Here is a 14,241-nt window from a genome sequence, read left to right as displayed (position 1 = left end):
CATGCCAAGGGTAGAGGGTATACTCGGTTCTTTAGGACATATGTATATCCTTTGGAACCTGTGTGAAGTCTTGAAAGACACATACTTGATCCATAGTATATGTATATGATTCTTAAGGAATTCTATGTGGTCCTTATGGACATCATTATATGGCACTACGGTGCAATTCTACGGGCACTTCGGTGCAATTCTACGGGGCACTTCGGTGCATTTATACGAGCTGTGGTGACAGCATAGTGCACAACCTCACATTACTCAAATACCTTAGGTTCTCAATATGCTATCATGGGCCAATAAACTTATTAATACAGATTTATAAATGTTACAGTCATACGCTTACAGGTATGGGTATTGATGATGTATACTACATTGATTAAGTACATGTTTGCATTTCATCTCATATGATCATGACATTTTCATTACAATTGCCTTATTATTATTGCCTCACTAAGTCGATGACTTAGCGTGTGAGTGTTTCACACGTAGGATCCGAGGAAATAGACGAGACAGGTGAAGCAGCTTGACAGTATTACTCCTGCAACCATCAGATCAGAAGCAACTTAATCAGTAGGTCATTTTGTTATGTAAATGGCAGTTGGCATGTAATTAAAGGGTTAAGTTGTGTATGTTCTGAATATTTTGGTAAACTTATATTACAGTATGTATATTATGGTATTTTCGTAATATAAGATCAAATATTTTACTATTATTTATTAAGAGTTGTGTTTTAAAGTCAATGTAGTATCTCTGACTCATATCCGGGTCGGGTATGGGTTAGGGGTGTTACAGTTACCTATATTTATGAGTGGTTAGAGTGGGTAATTGTACAGTTAAAACTCTATAAATTAATAATGTCATGACCGGAGAAATTTATTAATTTAGAGAGTTATTAATTTATCGATAAATTAATAATTATTAATTTAAAGAGTTTTTAAGTAATTATACTGTACATACCAAATAAAAAGGCAAATTAGTCTATGCCTCTTAGAATTACGTTGCAAGAGATGAGTTAAATTAATAATGAGCTCCAAATAGACTTGAACTTTAAAGGAAAACAGACAACTATTGAATCATATTTCAATAGAGTGTAATATATTTTTTCAGTTTCTATGAATTATTAATTTATGATTTTCTTGGGACCGAAAATTATAAAGGGATCTCACGAAAAATTATTATCTTATTATTTTATCGAGTTTTTCAATTTTTTACATTGGCCCAAGTCGGGACCGGACAAATTTATTATTTTAGAGAATTTATTAATTTACCGAGTATTAATTTAAAGAGTTTCTACTGTAATTTGACAAATATACCTCTCTACTACTCCTTTAAAAGGGATAGTCACTCCCCATAATGAATATACACGATTGATGATTCCTTTCTTTTTTTTCTTCAAAAGTTCTTGTCGAAGAGAGCAACACAAGCATGTTTCACTTCCTCATTTTGGGTGTATAAAGTTTGGAAAGTTATGTTAACTTTGGGGGTGACGTCCACTTCTGGGATTACAATTTACACAAATCCAGATAAAATCAATTCTAAGACAGTGGTTTCTACCACGACACAATAATTTATATCATTTACTTTGTTTCTTTATTATTATTATTATGTGTGATAATCAATACTAGCTCTATTGTTTTACAAAAACCTTATTTTCTAATAACTTAAAATATTAAAAAAATAATTATAATTCTTCTGAGATAAACTGAAAAGATAGAGTCTATCTAAAATAACAATCACATAGGTCCATAAGAAAACATGGCATGTGGGTGCACCAAGTACGAGTAGAGTCGGGAATGTCTCATATATTTGGGTTATGTCTCGTTACTGTTCATTCTATCTCTTTTTGCGACGGTTCATGTACCCCAAAATATTTGCAATTTATGAGGAAACAATGGGAAAGGTCGATTTATAATGAGAAGTCCGAACATCTTACCCTGTCCAAACAAAACAACCTAATTTCCGGAAATTATTAAGATAAAGAATGTTGACCGAAAGCACATTTGCAACCATACATATTTAAAACTCTTTAGTTTTATACAGATTTAAAACCGTTGAATATATATATTCAGAATGAATGTTTAAAAGAATTATTACTCACTTAAAAGATTTATACTTCGATAAAATAATATTTTATAAAAGAAAATAATGTTGAAAATTTTTATCTCTTAAAACAAAACTATAACAGATTTGATTTACCCCCCCCAAGAAAATCAACTTGATTTTAAATTTAATCAAAATTATTGTTGTTGTATTTCTTCTAATTATTAGCTCTGCTAGCATCAAAGCCAAAGTACATATTTTACCTTTTATGTTTTTTTAATTCTGATTCATGTTCCCATAATTTCATTGACTGTTTGGTTTTACATTTATTAGTTTTATAATATTAAATAATAATTTAAAACTTTAACAGTAAGTTTTTTATTAACGGCATAATTTATCAGTTCTACACTTATAAATTGCACCTTGCCATAAACTTAAGTCTCCACACAAACCTCGAGATCAACATCGACACAGTACTGCTTAGTGCTTACTCGAAACATTGAGGCCATGGGAGAAACAATGGAGCTCACTTTCCCTGTTATCGATTTATCCAAAATCAACGGTGATGAGAGAGGAGCCACCATGGACATGATCAATGATGCTTGCGAGAATTGGGGTTTCTTTGAGGTACAAAACAAGCTCTAAGATGTGTGTTTTAAGACATTTATAATAATTCTTCTGAAACTTGAGTGTCTCTACTTTCTCTTTGAAAAGCTGATGAACCATGGAATATCCCATGAGCTGATGGACACCGTGGAGAAGCACACAAAGGAGCACTACACAAAGTGCATGGAGCAAAGGTTCAAAGAAATGGTGGCAAGACAGGGTCTTGATCAAGTAGCTGAATCCGAGATCAATGACATGGACTGGGAAAGCACTTTCTTCTTGCGCCACTTGCCGGAAACCAACATTAACGAAATCCCCGATCTCGAAGATGGTTACAGGTTAAAGGAATCAAATTCAAACCTTTTTTTCCATGTTGTTTTCAGTTATAAATAAACGGTGGTTGTTGCACAACAGGAAGGTGATGAAGCAATTCGCAGTGGAATTGGAGAAGCTGGCCGAGAAGTTTTTAGACTTGTTGTGTGAGAATCTTGGGTTGGAGCAAGGGTACTTGAAGAAAGTCTTCTATGGGTCCAGAGGACCAAACTTTGGTACCAAAGTCAGCAACTACCCTCCATGCCCTAAACCAGACCTGATCAAGGGACTAAGGGCACACACCGATGCCGGCGGAATCATATTACTTTTCCAAGACGCCAAAGTCAGCGGCCTCCAGCTCCTTAAGGACGATAACTGGATCGATGTTCCCCCGATGAAACACTCCATCGTCATCAACCTCGGCGACCAACTCGAGGTGATAACCAATGGAAAGTACAAGAGCGTGATGCACCGTGTGATTGCTCAAACGGATGGGAGCCGAATGTCCATTGCTTCCTTTTACAACCCCGGAGACGATGCTGTTATATATCCGGCACCGGCTTTGGTGGAAAAAGAAGCCGAGAAATCCAATGTGTACCCGAAATTCGTGTTTGAGGATTACATGAAGCTCTACGCCGGCCTGAAGTTCGAAGCCAAGGAGCCGAGGTTCGAGGCCATGAAGGCCATGGAATCGAATGTTAACTTGGGTGCTGCTGCAACTATTTGAGTCCTTAAATGACTGAAGACATGGTTTAACAGTATGTTTATGTTAATAAGTTATGTAGACCGTTGAATGTTGATGGATCTATCCTGTTAGAGTCTGGAGCTTAGTAGTTTGACTACGCTACGAAGAGTTCCTTTCTTATTATATGACTCCTTGTTGTGTTTAATACTCCTATATGAAACTAATAAAACTCCATGTCAGCGTTATGGAAACTTAAAGTAGCATAAGCAAACTCAAGCTAGCCTCACGTCGATCCCAGACAAGTTCTCTATCCAGTGGTAAACCCAAATCGATCTTTTTGCATAAGAAATCGACCCTTTTTATTCACTAAAGTTTTAGAATTTGTTCTCATGCAACATGCCGTAAGTGATTGATCATTCTCCAGAGATTGTTGACCATACATAAACATACTCGAATAATTTTAATATGTCAAAACACATTAGAATCATACTTCACAACATCGAATTCACAATTGAGTATACTTTGAGATCTAAAAGTCCAATTATACATGTAAAGTTAATTTTAAGGAACTCCGCTAGTTAAATTTGACATTTTAGGTCATTTACCTATTCTTGATCAACATAATTTCATTTCCATTTTATGAAAAATAATTTACGATGTGATTTTTCATAAAATTTTTTTAGAAATTTTCACTTGAATGCATAAATACTCAAAATAATATTATTTTATATATTTAATATTTTTTTGATTGAACTCCTGATTTCCGGTTCCATGAGATAATAGATTATATAAATTATTTTTCCATAAGAGTTGAGCCCATCGCCGAAGTCCAGGAAATGCAAGGAAGCAAGAGACGTTCTGCTCTCCAGAAAAACCCTACAAATAGAACCCTGAACGCCGCTCTGCTTTTCTCATTTCTTCACCTCTCTTGTGTGTATTCGATGGATGCTCTGCAGAATTCTTCTTTGCTTTTCAAATGGTTTTTATTCTTTAAACTAAGGGGAAAAATCCTCTGTTGGATTAAATGAATGAGGAGGCAGCTTTATGAGATTCGTCTCTTCATATAAGAACATCGAGGTATATCAAAATCAAAGGCCGAGATATCGTTTCAGCCGTCATTTTTTCCTCCATTGACGTTCTGCTTGTTCTTCGTCCACACCCCTTTTCTGGGTTTTTCTTTTTAAATTAACACATTGTTAAGTTTTAATTGTTCGCAATTAATTTTGTTTGTTCAAACTAACTTGATCTCCATCAATAATAAAACTAATGTAGGCCGGCCCTAGCCTAAGTTCATTTATTTTTTTCACTTTGATGAAACTTAGGTGAAAATATTGATTATTCTAGTTTCTAGTAGGGTGGAGCACTCTTAAACCCAATTCAAGTCAAAGGCGAGTGGAGGGATTTAATTTCTGGGTCGATTTTGGGTGGGCCAAAATTTTGACCCATAACCAACCATATATAAGTACTAACTTAGATTTTTGGCTGGATGATTGTGCATGAGGCATTGCCTGTTGGTTGATGATTATTTTTTGTCGGCATGTCCGATGGAATTTTTCGATTATGTGAATCGTCTGAAGAAACTGTTTTGCATGCTATTCGAGATTGTGCGAAGGCTTGGCTCATCCTCCATTATGCTGGTTATCACGACCGAGTGACTACTTCGTCTCTGCCTTCATGTGGCGCCTGACTGGAGGATATAATGTCCGTCTTGAATCCTCCTGTCTTTACAGAGCTATTGGTGCTACTTTGGGGTGTTTGGAAGCGTCTAAATATGTATATCCATGAAGGTCAATTGCTACCCTAATGGCACATCCTCACGAAGGGTGTTGCTTTGCTATCGTCGTACTTCGCTGCGTCGCAACAAGCTTCGCTACCTTCCCTCACTAGTGTAAACTACATGTTTAGTCCTCCAACTATCAGTTTTGTTTCGTTTTAATCAATCAATTAATTTTTGTTTCAAAATCATACCTAATGTTACATTTTGGTCACCCACGATTAAAAAAATAATGGTGATGTAGATGTGTCATTATAAAATAATACCATATCATCATTGTAAAAAATTTAAACAATGTCACACCAATAATTATGTTCATTTTTTTAACAATGGATGACCAAAATGAAACTAAAACTTAATGTTAGACATGATTTTAATAAAATAGCTGAGTGACCAAAACAAAATAAAAGTGCTAGTTGGAGTACTAAATGTGTAGTTTACCCAATAAATTATGTTTCCCCACACATCGTGTCATCTGCTCGTGTATATCATCCGGTGAAACCCGAAGTTAAATATTCCAATAATCTATCGTTTATAAAAAAGGGTAAAATATACAAATGATCTCCCGGCTATAGAATGAGATTTTATCGAGTTTCTCAACTATTAAAAGTTACAAAATAGTCACCTAACTATAGGATGTTGCTTTGTTGAGTCTTCGATTATTAAAAGTTACAAAATGATCACCTGACTATTCATATGTTCCAGATTCGTCATTTTTCGTTAAAAATTTGACGGTCGTCTGATTTGTATGTTAACATACTGACTGAGATATGAAAAAAATCACATTTTAATGATGTCTATTGACACTGTATTTGCTTTCAAGCATTAGTTTGATAACATAATGTTTCAATAACTGACTCGATAACATAATGTAAACCGATACTCGATCCACAAAATACAACTCTAACATTTTTTGAATCAAATTTTTATTACATCTCATTTATCATATTAACGTCGAGCTAAGACAATCTCCCATTTTTTAATGGAAAATGACAAATTTTGGAACATACAAATAGTCATGTGACTATTTAATAACTTTTAATAGTTGGGAGACTCAATAAAGCAATGTTTTATAATCGGGGGATCAATTTATAACTTTCAATAATCAAGAGACTCAACAAATCAATGTCGTATAATATAGAGATCATTTGTGTAGTTTACCCTTAAAAATTATTATTTTTTCATCCTTCGTAAATGCTTACCAAAAACAACCAACTCTTTCAATATCCACTAAAGCAGAGGTCCTTCTAGGTGGTGTGCCATATAGGCTTAATTCCACCAAATGTCTCAAACTATATGCTCAAATTTTGCACCAGCCCTTAAAATTCAAAATATTTTTCAAAGTATCGATACTGTATCAATCAATTTTTTTATTATTAGTGTTTTAAATATGTTATGTCATATTTGAGCTACCATTGTACACACGAGCTAATTGTTAGTCTAATTGAAGGATCTAATTGATACACTATTGATACTTTGAAATACATTTTAAATTTTAGGGATCAACGTAGAATTTGGGTAATATTTGGGACATTTTGTGGAATTAACCCATACTTTACAAGTTACAATCTTTAGCTTATACAATTTATATGAGAGACAGTGAGTTAAACCCTAAATTAGATTGTTATTATGATCAACTGAGATCATACTTATCCCCAAAAAGGAAGAAAAATAATACTGTTGAGGCAAAGATATGTCCTTACTAAAGGAACAAGACGACATGTCTGAAGCAAAGCTGGTGAGTTCATATGAAGATCATGGTCTGAAAATGGCTTAATTTATCAATGCAAAAACATTTTTTCCTGTTTTTTCATTGTTGAACTCTTGATCTTATGCTTGTTACAGCGCTCGCATGTTCTGAAATCCGGCGAGTGGGACGATGATGATCTACCGTTTAAGACATACTTTGAAAATGCTGGAAAAGAGAAGGCTGGCAAAATGATGAACCCCAACGACCCTAAGGAGAATCCAGAGGCGTTCATGTGCATAAGGGGAGTCCAGGAAGGTAACAATGATTGCCAGCACGATCACGTTCCGTTCACTTCCGGTTCGAGTAAGTCCGAATCGGCATACAAACACCGTCCGAGTAGTTCTAGCAGGAATGGTTCTATCGACCATCAAATGAGTGCAAGAAGGCAAAGGAACACAAGACCAGGATCCGGCAGTGAAATCAGCACCGGATCAGATCGTACGGTTAAGCATTTGAATCATCATCGACGTACGAGCTCGTGTCCAAAGAACGGTCGTTGCGGCGGAGGTAGCTTCTCTGGATCTATCTCAGGACAATCACAGTTAGATGGGAACTATGAATACAAAGTAAGTATTCTAACATCAACATATAATTATTACCCTTAAATTTTATGTATTCGTCGTCTAATATAAACTCATGTCTGTTCCTAATAAACAGCATCATAGAACAACATCGGTACCGAAATTCGGGGAATGGGACGAAACAGATCCCACATCGGGTGAAGGGTTTACAGTGATATTTAACAAAGTGAAAGAGGAGAAGCATGCACCCCCAGCTTCCAATTTTGCGACCGTGGCTCCTGAAGTAAAAACCATGAATTACTCCGATGGTCATCGCAGTAAATGTCCAACTCCTCCATGCGGATCAAAGCCTAAGGTAAATTTAATCCATGGATAAAGTAACTTTTCTTTTTCAATTTGGTATTTTAAATTTTATTATTTTCTTTAAACCCTTTTCTTTAATTTACTTATTCTGATTTTTGGTTGAGATGATTGCAGAGATGTTGCTGTTTATTTTGATGCACGTGAGACGTTAATATCCCACGTGCATCATATTTTCAATTTTCAAGTGAAAGTGACTAATAGGTTCGGGATTTGAGTTGGGTTTTTTTTTTTTTTTTAATTTGAGGAGTTAAAAGTCGAAAATTAAACAACAATCAGCCTATAATATGGGGACTCAAGGCGTCTCTAGCTAAAAGATCATGAAGATGTGATGATGACGAGTTGAGAGTTGAAATGTGGAAGGAGTTTGATGCGAGCATTTTTGCAATTGCATCTACGACTTTATTACAATAGAAAGATGATAAATTTTAATTTCTTATTTTTAACATCAAACTTGATCAATATTTTAACAAGTGCAAATTTGTTTGATTTAAACATTAATTTTTTATCATAATGTTACTTATATTACATGCCCACAAATAATTTTAAAATATAAAAATATTTCAAATTTTACTTATTTTTAAAGGTTAATGACCAAATTTAACAAAAAAGGGGAGCAAGGACCAAACTGACAAAAAACATAATCATTGAGAGCCAAATTTAGCATTAAACCGTGGGAAGAAGAGCATCCAATACACAATACAAGGGCACAACTTTACTATTTATACCATAATTATAAGCATAACCATCTACTTTATTAGCATTGCATTTCATAACATAAACCAAATACGTAAAAGCTTAGAAAATTCTTTTTTTTCAGAGAAAAAAACGCTTTACACAGCCTAAAATTTACTCTGCAACTTTATATACACTAAAACATGTTCAAATCTTCGCAACAATTTCCATATAGCTTCAACCAAACCAAAATCCTTACTTTTCCCCGGCACGCTGATTCAAAAGTAGATTATCCTTTGATTAGTATGCAGTTTCGGACTTCCTCTTTATGTGTTTATATGTCTTGACTTCTACCACATTTGCATGCATGCACTTGATCTTGCAGGCAATGGAAGATAAAGAGTTATAGTGGCATTGCGATACTTCAACCTTTTCCCATCCTTAGGTAGTAACTTAAGATCGATCGCGATGCATCTACACAGGGACAACATCAGCATTCTGATTCTCATCGCATGTCATGATAAGACCTTCGACATATGTTGGAAGGAGGCATCGATTCCATTGACATCCCGTTGAGATTGGTCCTGATGGTGGCACGATCATGAGCACATTATCATGGCGTCGAACAACCCCCATCACGCTTACGGTGCTCCCTTCTTTTATGTAACTGTCACAAAAAAGCACATGTCCCCTTATCAGCAATGAGCTAATTATATTCGAAGCTAAAGTCAACTAAATCGCACAAAGATACAATTGAAGTGCACAACAAATTAACATGAGACTACAATTAGAAGAGACAATAAATGGTGTACCCCTCCTTTAAGCGCATTATACGGTCATCACTAGAGATATTCCGTTCTGCTAGCCAGCTTAAAAAGCTTGGAGATAAGTCCTTGTTTTCTTTTGTTATGTCAACTGCAGTAGCCGGTTTGACAAATGGAGCAACCTTAGCTCCATAGCCCGCTTTTACCAGTGCTCTTAATCCAGATTGGAAATCTGATATGTAGAAATCGGCAACAAATTTCTGTTTACAACAAAAAAGTCAACTAAGAAAAATATACAGAAAAAGCAACATTTCTGAGTTTGCCAATCACGATCGATACAGATTCTGAAGATTATTCTAAGCCTAAACAAATACCTCAGAATGTCTACAACCCCAGGAGAAGTAGTGATGTTTAGGATTTGCAGATTTTCCACCCCATCCTCTATACTCGTACAATTCAGTGGAAACATATATGCATCTTGGCACCCTTTGGTAAGACGACTCCAATGGAATGCTACCACAGGTGACAACCTACAAAAAAATGAAAACACTCAAGGAACTTAGTACATAATCAACTCCAGGTTTTATCCTAGACGTCAAATGAAGACACCAACCAAAATAAAATACAAAATCTATAAGAACAAACGAATGGCAGATAGCACCGGAAGCCATAGCCTTCCAAGCAGTTCCCCCCACATGCAACGTTGTACCCTACCAGTGCATTTAGCATGTGAAGCATGCCAACTCATGAAAGCATCACCATGTGCACAAAACGTAACTCCTAATTAATGATAGATTCGAGCACCATGAATGCCAGGGGTGTGAGCGTTCAATGCCAAATGGTTGAGAGTTATCTCTGAACAGGTACAACTTTGTACTTACCCCATATTAATCAAAAAATAATAATATCGATAGAGTTACAGAAACCCAAGACCATAGATACACTATCTTCAGCAAATTCCCAAACTAGTTCACTCATGATGCAATACCAATACATCTTACAATCTGTCCCATAAAGATTTGTTTTTTTCCCGGCAAAGAACACGTATTCAACACCTTGTAGAGATTCCTTTCCAGTTATAGGAACAAGATCCTTCGTTTGCAGAACAACAACATAGATAGTGTTAAACACGCACATTTAGTATGCTGACCTAAAATCCTATCCTTAGTTAAACATCACTCAAAGGCAATCTACAAACTACCAATTGCAAACAAAAACAACGCAAACAAATAGCCAAGTAAACCCAGACATCAAAGCGTTAATTCATCTGGGATAATAAAGACAAGTAAGAGATTCCATATTAGACATTAATCTAAATGGAAACGAAAACGAAAAATCACCACATATCAATTAATGTGAATAATTTTTAAAGCTACCTCCAGTTTCCACAAATAGAAATACAAAATTAAACTAAAAAAATTTACCCCAGTAACTTTAACGTATCGGCCATCAACAGCACCTCTAAGCTCAGCATCTGGGTACCTCCTCATGTAACCCAACAAGCCTTTCCTTCCCCAAATACAATTCCAAACTAAGCCCAATCCCATGGGGACAACCACCGCGCCAACCGCTCCAAGAACCACCACTTTTTTCACGGCCACAATCAGAAACGCCCCCACCAACAAACCCATCACCACCACCACCATAACCACCCAAACCACAGCCTTAGAGACCCTAAACCCAAATCTCACCCCTTCCCCGAGACTAGTCACCCCGGGACCGTAACCTGCTTTCCCGGAAACACCACCCGTTTGCTCGACCGGACCGAGCTGCCCTGACCTCCTGGGACCGGATGAGCTGAGTGGACCCGAAGTGATGAGTCCGGTTGGCTGAAGCGGCATGGGACCCGACGATTTCCTGATCGTACCCGAGTTAGACCCGGATCGCATGGATCCACTGTTGGGCTGAGAAGAAGACGAAGCACGTGAAGGTTGCAGAAGTTGCGACTGCTGCTTCGAGTTGGGGTTCGAGTTGGGATTCGAAGAAGGACCACTAGACGAGGAACGATCAACCAACATTTTACCCAGCTCACCGGATTTCTTTATATCACCGCCGGTGTACGGCACCGCTCGTGACGACATTGTCGGTTGTCGCTCTTTTAGCTGCTCCGGCCTCCCCGAAACAAACAATCCATTTCTTAGCTGATGAGACTGAACCCGAGAACCCATTTCGGCCCTCCGTTTCTTCTATAACAAACAAAGAGAATTAAAAAGAGAGAAAAACAAGAGAGAAAATGGAGAATTTTTGGGTGGAAAAAGTTGCATAGAGAGTGCGCTGAGTGGAGAGTGTGGAGGTGAGAGTTTAGAGTAAGAATGGACTGGGGTACGAAATTACGGGAATGGGTCTCAAGGAATACCGTAATGACGAACGTGTCCTTTTTTGTGGGTTTTGATGATGGCGGTGCGCAGTTATTTGTTTGAGGTTTGGATGTGTCCCCATCCGATCACGTTTCGCCACAATACCACCGCCTTCCTCTCATGTAGCAGCTTCCGATGATTATCCATGGTAATTAATTAACGGAATTTACTGTTTCATATATCTAGGTACTTTATACTTTGGCTTAAAATAAAATTTAATTCTTAAATTACGTATCTTTTATGTTTCAAATTCCTAATTTTTTTAAATAAGACTTTAATTCTTATGTATAATATTTTAATTCTGGTCATTTTTTAATTATTAAGATGTTGATACATCACACAAAATTAAATATTTATTTTGATAAAAAAAATAGTTTAGGGACTGAAAATAAAAATATCATAATTTAAGGATTTATTTTATCTAAAAAATAATTTAAGAAATTAAGTGGCTATATATAATAATTTAAGAATTTGTTTTGACTAAAAATAATTGATGGACTTAAAGTAAAAAGAAAACATAATGTAAGTACTTATTTATAGTTTAAGCCTAATATCTTATTGGAAATACTTTGAACAATTAAATTTAAATTTTTTAAAATAATATTATAGACGATTGTCTGAAAGTGTCGACAATTTATTAGTTTAATTCATTTATAGGTTATAATATTGCTTACATGTATTTATTGTATTTTTGTCATCCAATATTTTTATTAAAAATAAAATATGTGGACTAAGTTTATTCCTACCTGGCATTTCCATTGACTTTTTCAGAGTTATATATATACCATAAATAATTTAAATCAGAGTTCATTATTCTAATCATTCAAAATTTTAAAATAAATTTAGCTGTAAAATTTAAATTATAGGATAAATGTTAAGATTACACACGAAGTCCGATCAAATATGTACTTGTAAATGCACAAACTAATTTATCTCAATGGTTAAAGAAACTGTTGTTATTTTTAAAGGTTACGGATTCGAACACCAGTGATTGTAAGAGTGATTAAACGTTTATTGTTAAATAGTAAAAAGTACTTAGAACATATATTATTTTTGTAATCACCTTTAACTTAATAAAAAAATGCAATTGTATACATAAAGTTTTGTTTTTTTAATTAAATTATATTATATGAAATTTTAATTTTAATATATTAGTACATATTTTAAGAATTAATATATCGATTTATTTCCATATTAGATTAATATCGTGATTATGATACACTACATGTAAATATAAAATAATGTTATGACAATAATGATTTTAGTAATTTATAAAAATTGAATCAAATAAAAACTTCATGTATATAATTATACAAAATTAAAATGTATATATAAATCACATATTTAACCAACGTTAACATATAATTTTGATGTCACGGCCATAATAAATCTTTGAAAATTAAATTAAATTAAAATTTTATGTATATAATTACACAAAATTAAAGATTATTTGTAAAAATACATATTTAACCAAAGTTTATAATTTTGATATTTTCTCATCAAGCCATTTATTGAAAATTATTGAACTGCTAGATAACTCAAACTACTTATTTCAATATGTTAATCCTCAAGCTCCAATCTCTTAATTATCCTATAACAGATTCAAATTTCATAAATGGGAGGAAAAGAAGACGTAGATATAAATGGAAAAATATGAAAAGAAAAATTCATTTATAATATAAATCATATATTCTAAAGCCAACAACCAACGTCTTCCCACGGCCACCATGGACCATCACCTCTTATGTTATTCGTCAATGTTTGATGTGGTGAGCATGGATCAATTTTTCTAGTCGACATAATCGATCTTTCTAACATAATCAAAATACTTGGCCCAAAATCAATCTTAATACGCGTAAATAATACACGACTCTTCATCCAAATCAGAAAGAGTAAATCATTACGCGTAGAAAAATATACTAAACAATCTCATAAATATGTCTTTTTATATCGCTCTTTTATATCAGGGATAAGTGTTATACTCTTTTGTTATCCAACAGAAAACCCAAGAAAAATAAATAAATAAATAAGAAGTCCACCATTTATCGTCAACAAAAATAAAACTTAATATATCAAAATTCAAGTTCCAAAAAGAGGGAGAAGAATAAGAAAAGATACGAATGGAAGGATCTATCTAGAACATAAATCAATACATGAATATGTACAAATCTCAATGTCAACAATCGTCGTTTTTCCATTGTAAATCACCACGCATATGTACAAATGATGGTTAAATATATATTAAAAATAATAAAGGTAGACATCAATCAAGTGATTTAAGTGGTTAAACGATTTATAATATTCCTTAGGGTCTCGGTTTCGAGCATTGTGTATGTAGGAGTATGAACATTCATTGTCATATGGTTGAGAGTCATAGTTAAGAATACATTGAAATATTTA

General features: G+C 34.6%; 3 protein-coding genes and 1 non-coding gene across 5 annotated transcripts; 3 read left to right on the top strand and 1 right to left on the bottom strand.

Moving 5' to 3' along the window:
* The first annotated feature begins 2,469 nt into the window (after positions 1-2,469).
* LOC120147129 (1-aminocyclopropane-1-carboxylate oxidase-like) lies at positions 2,470-3,699 on the top strand. Its single transcript, XM_039160572.1, has 3 exons — positions 2,470-2,664; positions 2,752-2,981; positions 3,058-3,699. Exons 1-3 carry the CDS (start codon positions 2,545-2,547, stop codon positions 3,680-3,682), a joined length of 975 nt encoding a protein of 324 aa, XP_039016503.1. The 5' UTR covers positions 2,470-2,544; the 3' UTR covers positions 3,683-3,699.
* Positions 3,700-4,661: 962 nt separating this feature from the next.
* On the top strand, positions 4,662-4,799 carry LOC120147252. The gene has a single exon (XR_005518276.1). It is a non-coding gene; the product is annotated as a small nucleolar RNA snoR111 (small nucleolar RNA).
* A 515-nt stretch (positions 4,800-5,314) lies between these two features.
* On the top strand, positions 5,315-8,183 carry LOC120147101 (RPM1-interacting protein 4-like). Its single transcript, XM_039160551.1, has 4 exons — positions 5,315-5,391; positions 7,169-7,730; positions 7,822-8,040; positions 8,163-8,183. Exons 1-4 carry the CDS (start codon positions 5,315-5,317, stop codon positions 8,181-8,183), a joined length of 879 nt encoding a protein of 292 aa, XP_039016482.1.
* Positions 8,184-8,897: 714 nt separating this feature from the next.
* LOC120146980 (uncharacterized membrane protein At1g16860-like) lies at positions 8,898-11,796 on the bottom strand. 2 transcript variants are annotated; one of them, XM_039160458.1, is made up of 5 exons: positions 11,740-11,796; positions 10,909-11,706; positions 9,859-10,014; positions 9,533-9,744; positions 8,898-9,387 (listed from the first exon to the last, which is right to left on the bottom strand). In XM_039160458.1, exons 2-5 carry the CDS (start codon positions 11,650-11,652, stop codon positions 9,195-9,197), a joined length of 1,305 nt encoding a protein of 434 aa, XP_039016389.1. In that variant the 5' UTR covers positions 11,653-11,706; positions 11,740-11,796; the 3' UTR covers positions 8,898-9,194. The 2 variants fall into 2 exon arrangements, with proteins under 2 accessions (XP_039016389.1, XP_039016390.1); XM_039160459.1 differs by lacking the exon at positions 11,740-11,796 and having other exon boundaries at positions 10,909-11,726.
* Positions 11,797-14,241: the final 2,445 nt, after the last annotated feature.

This window comes from Hibiscus syriacus, unplaced genomic scaffold, assembly GCF_006381635.1.
Source record: "Hibiscus syriacus cultivar Baekdansim isolate YM2019G1 unplaced genomic scaffold, ASM638163v2 tig00110933_pilon, whole genome shotgun sequence".
NCBI classification, from domain to species: Eukaryota; Viridiplantae; Streptophyta; class Magnoliopsida; order Malvales; family Malvaceae; genus Hibiscus; species Hibiscus syriacus.
The sequence above is the reverse complement of the archived record's forward strand: the minus strand, read 5'-3'. Positions and strand labels throughout refer to the sequence as shown.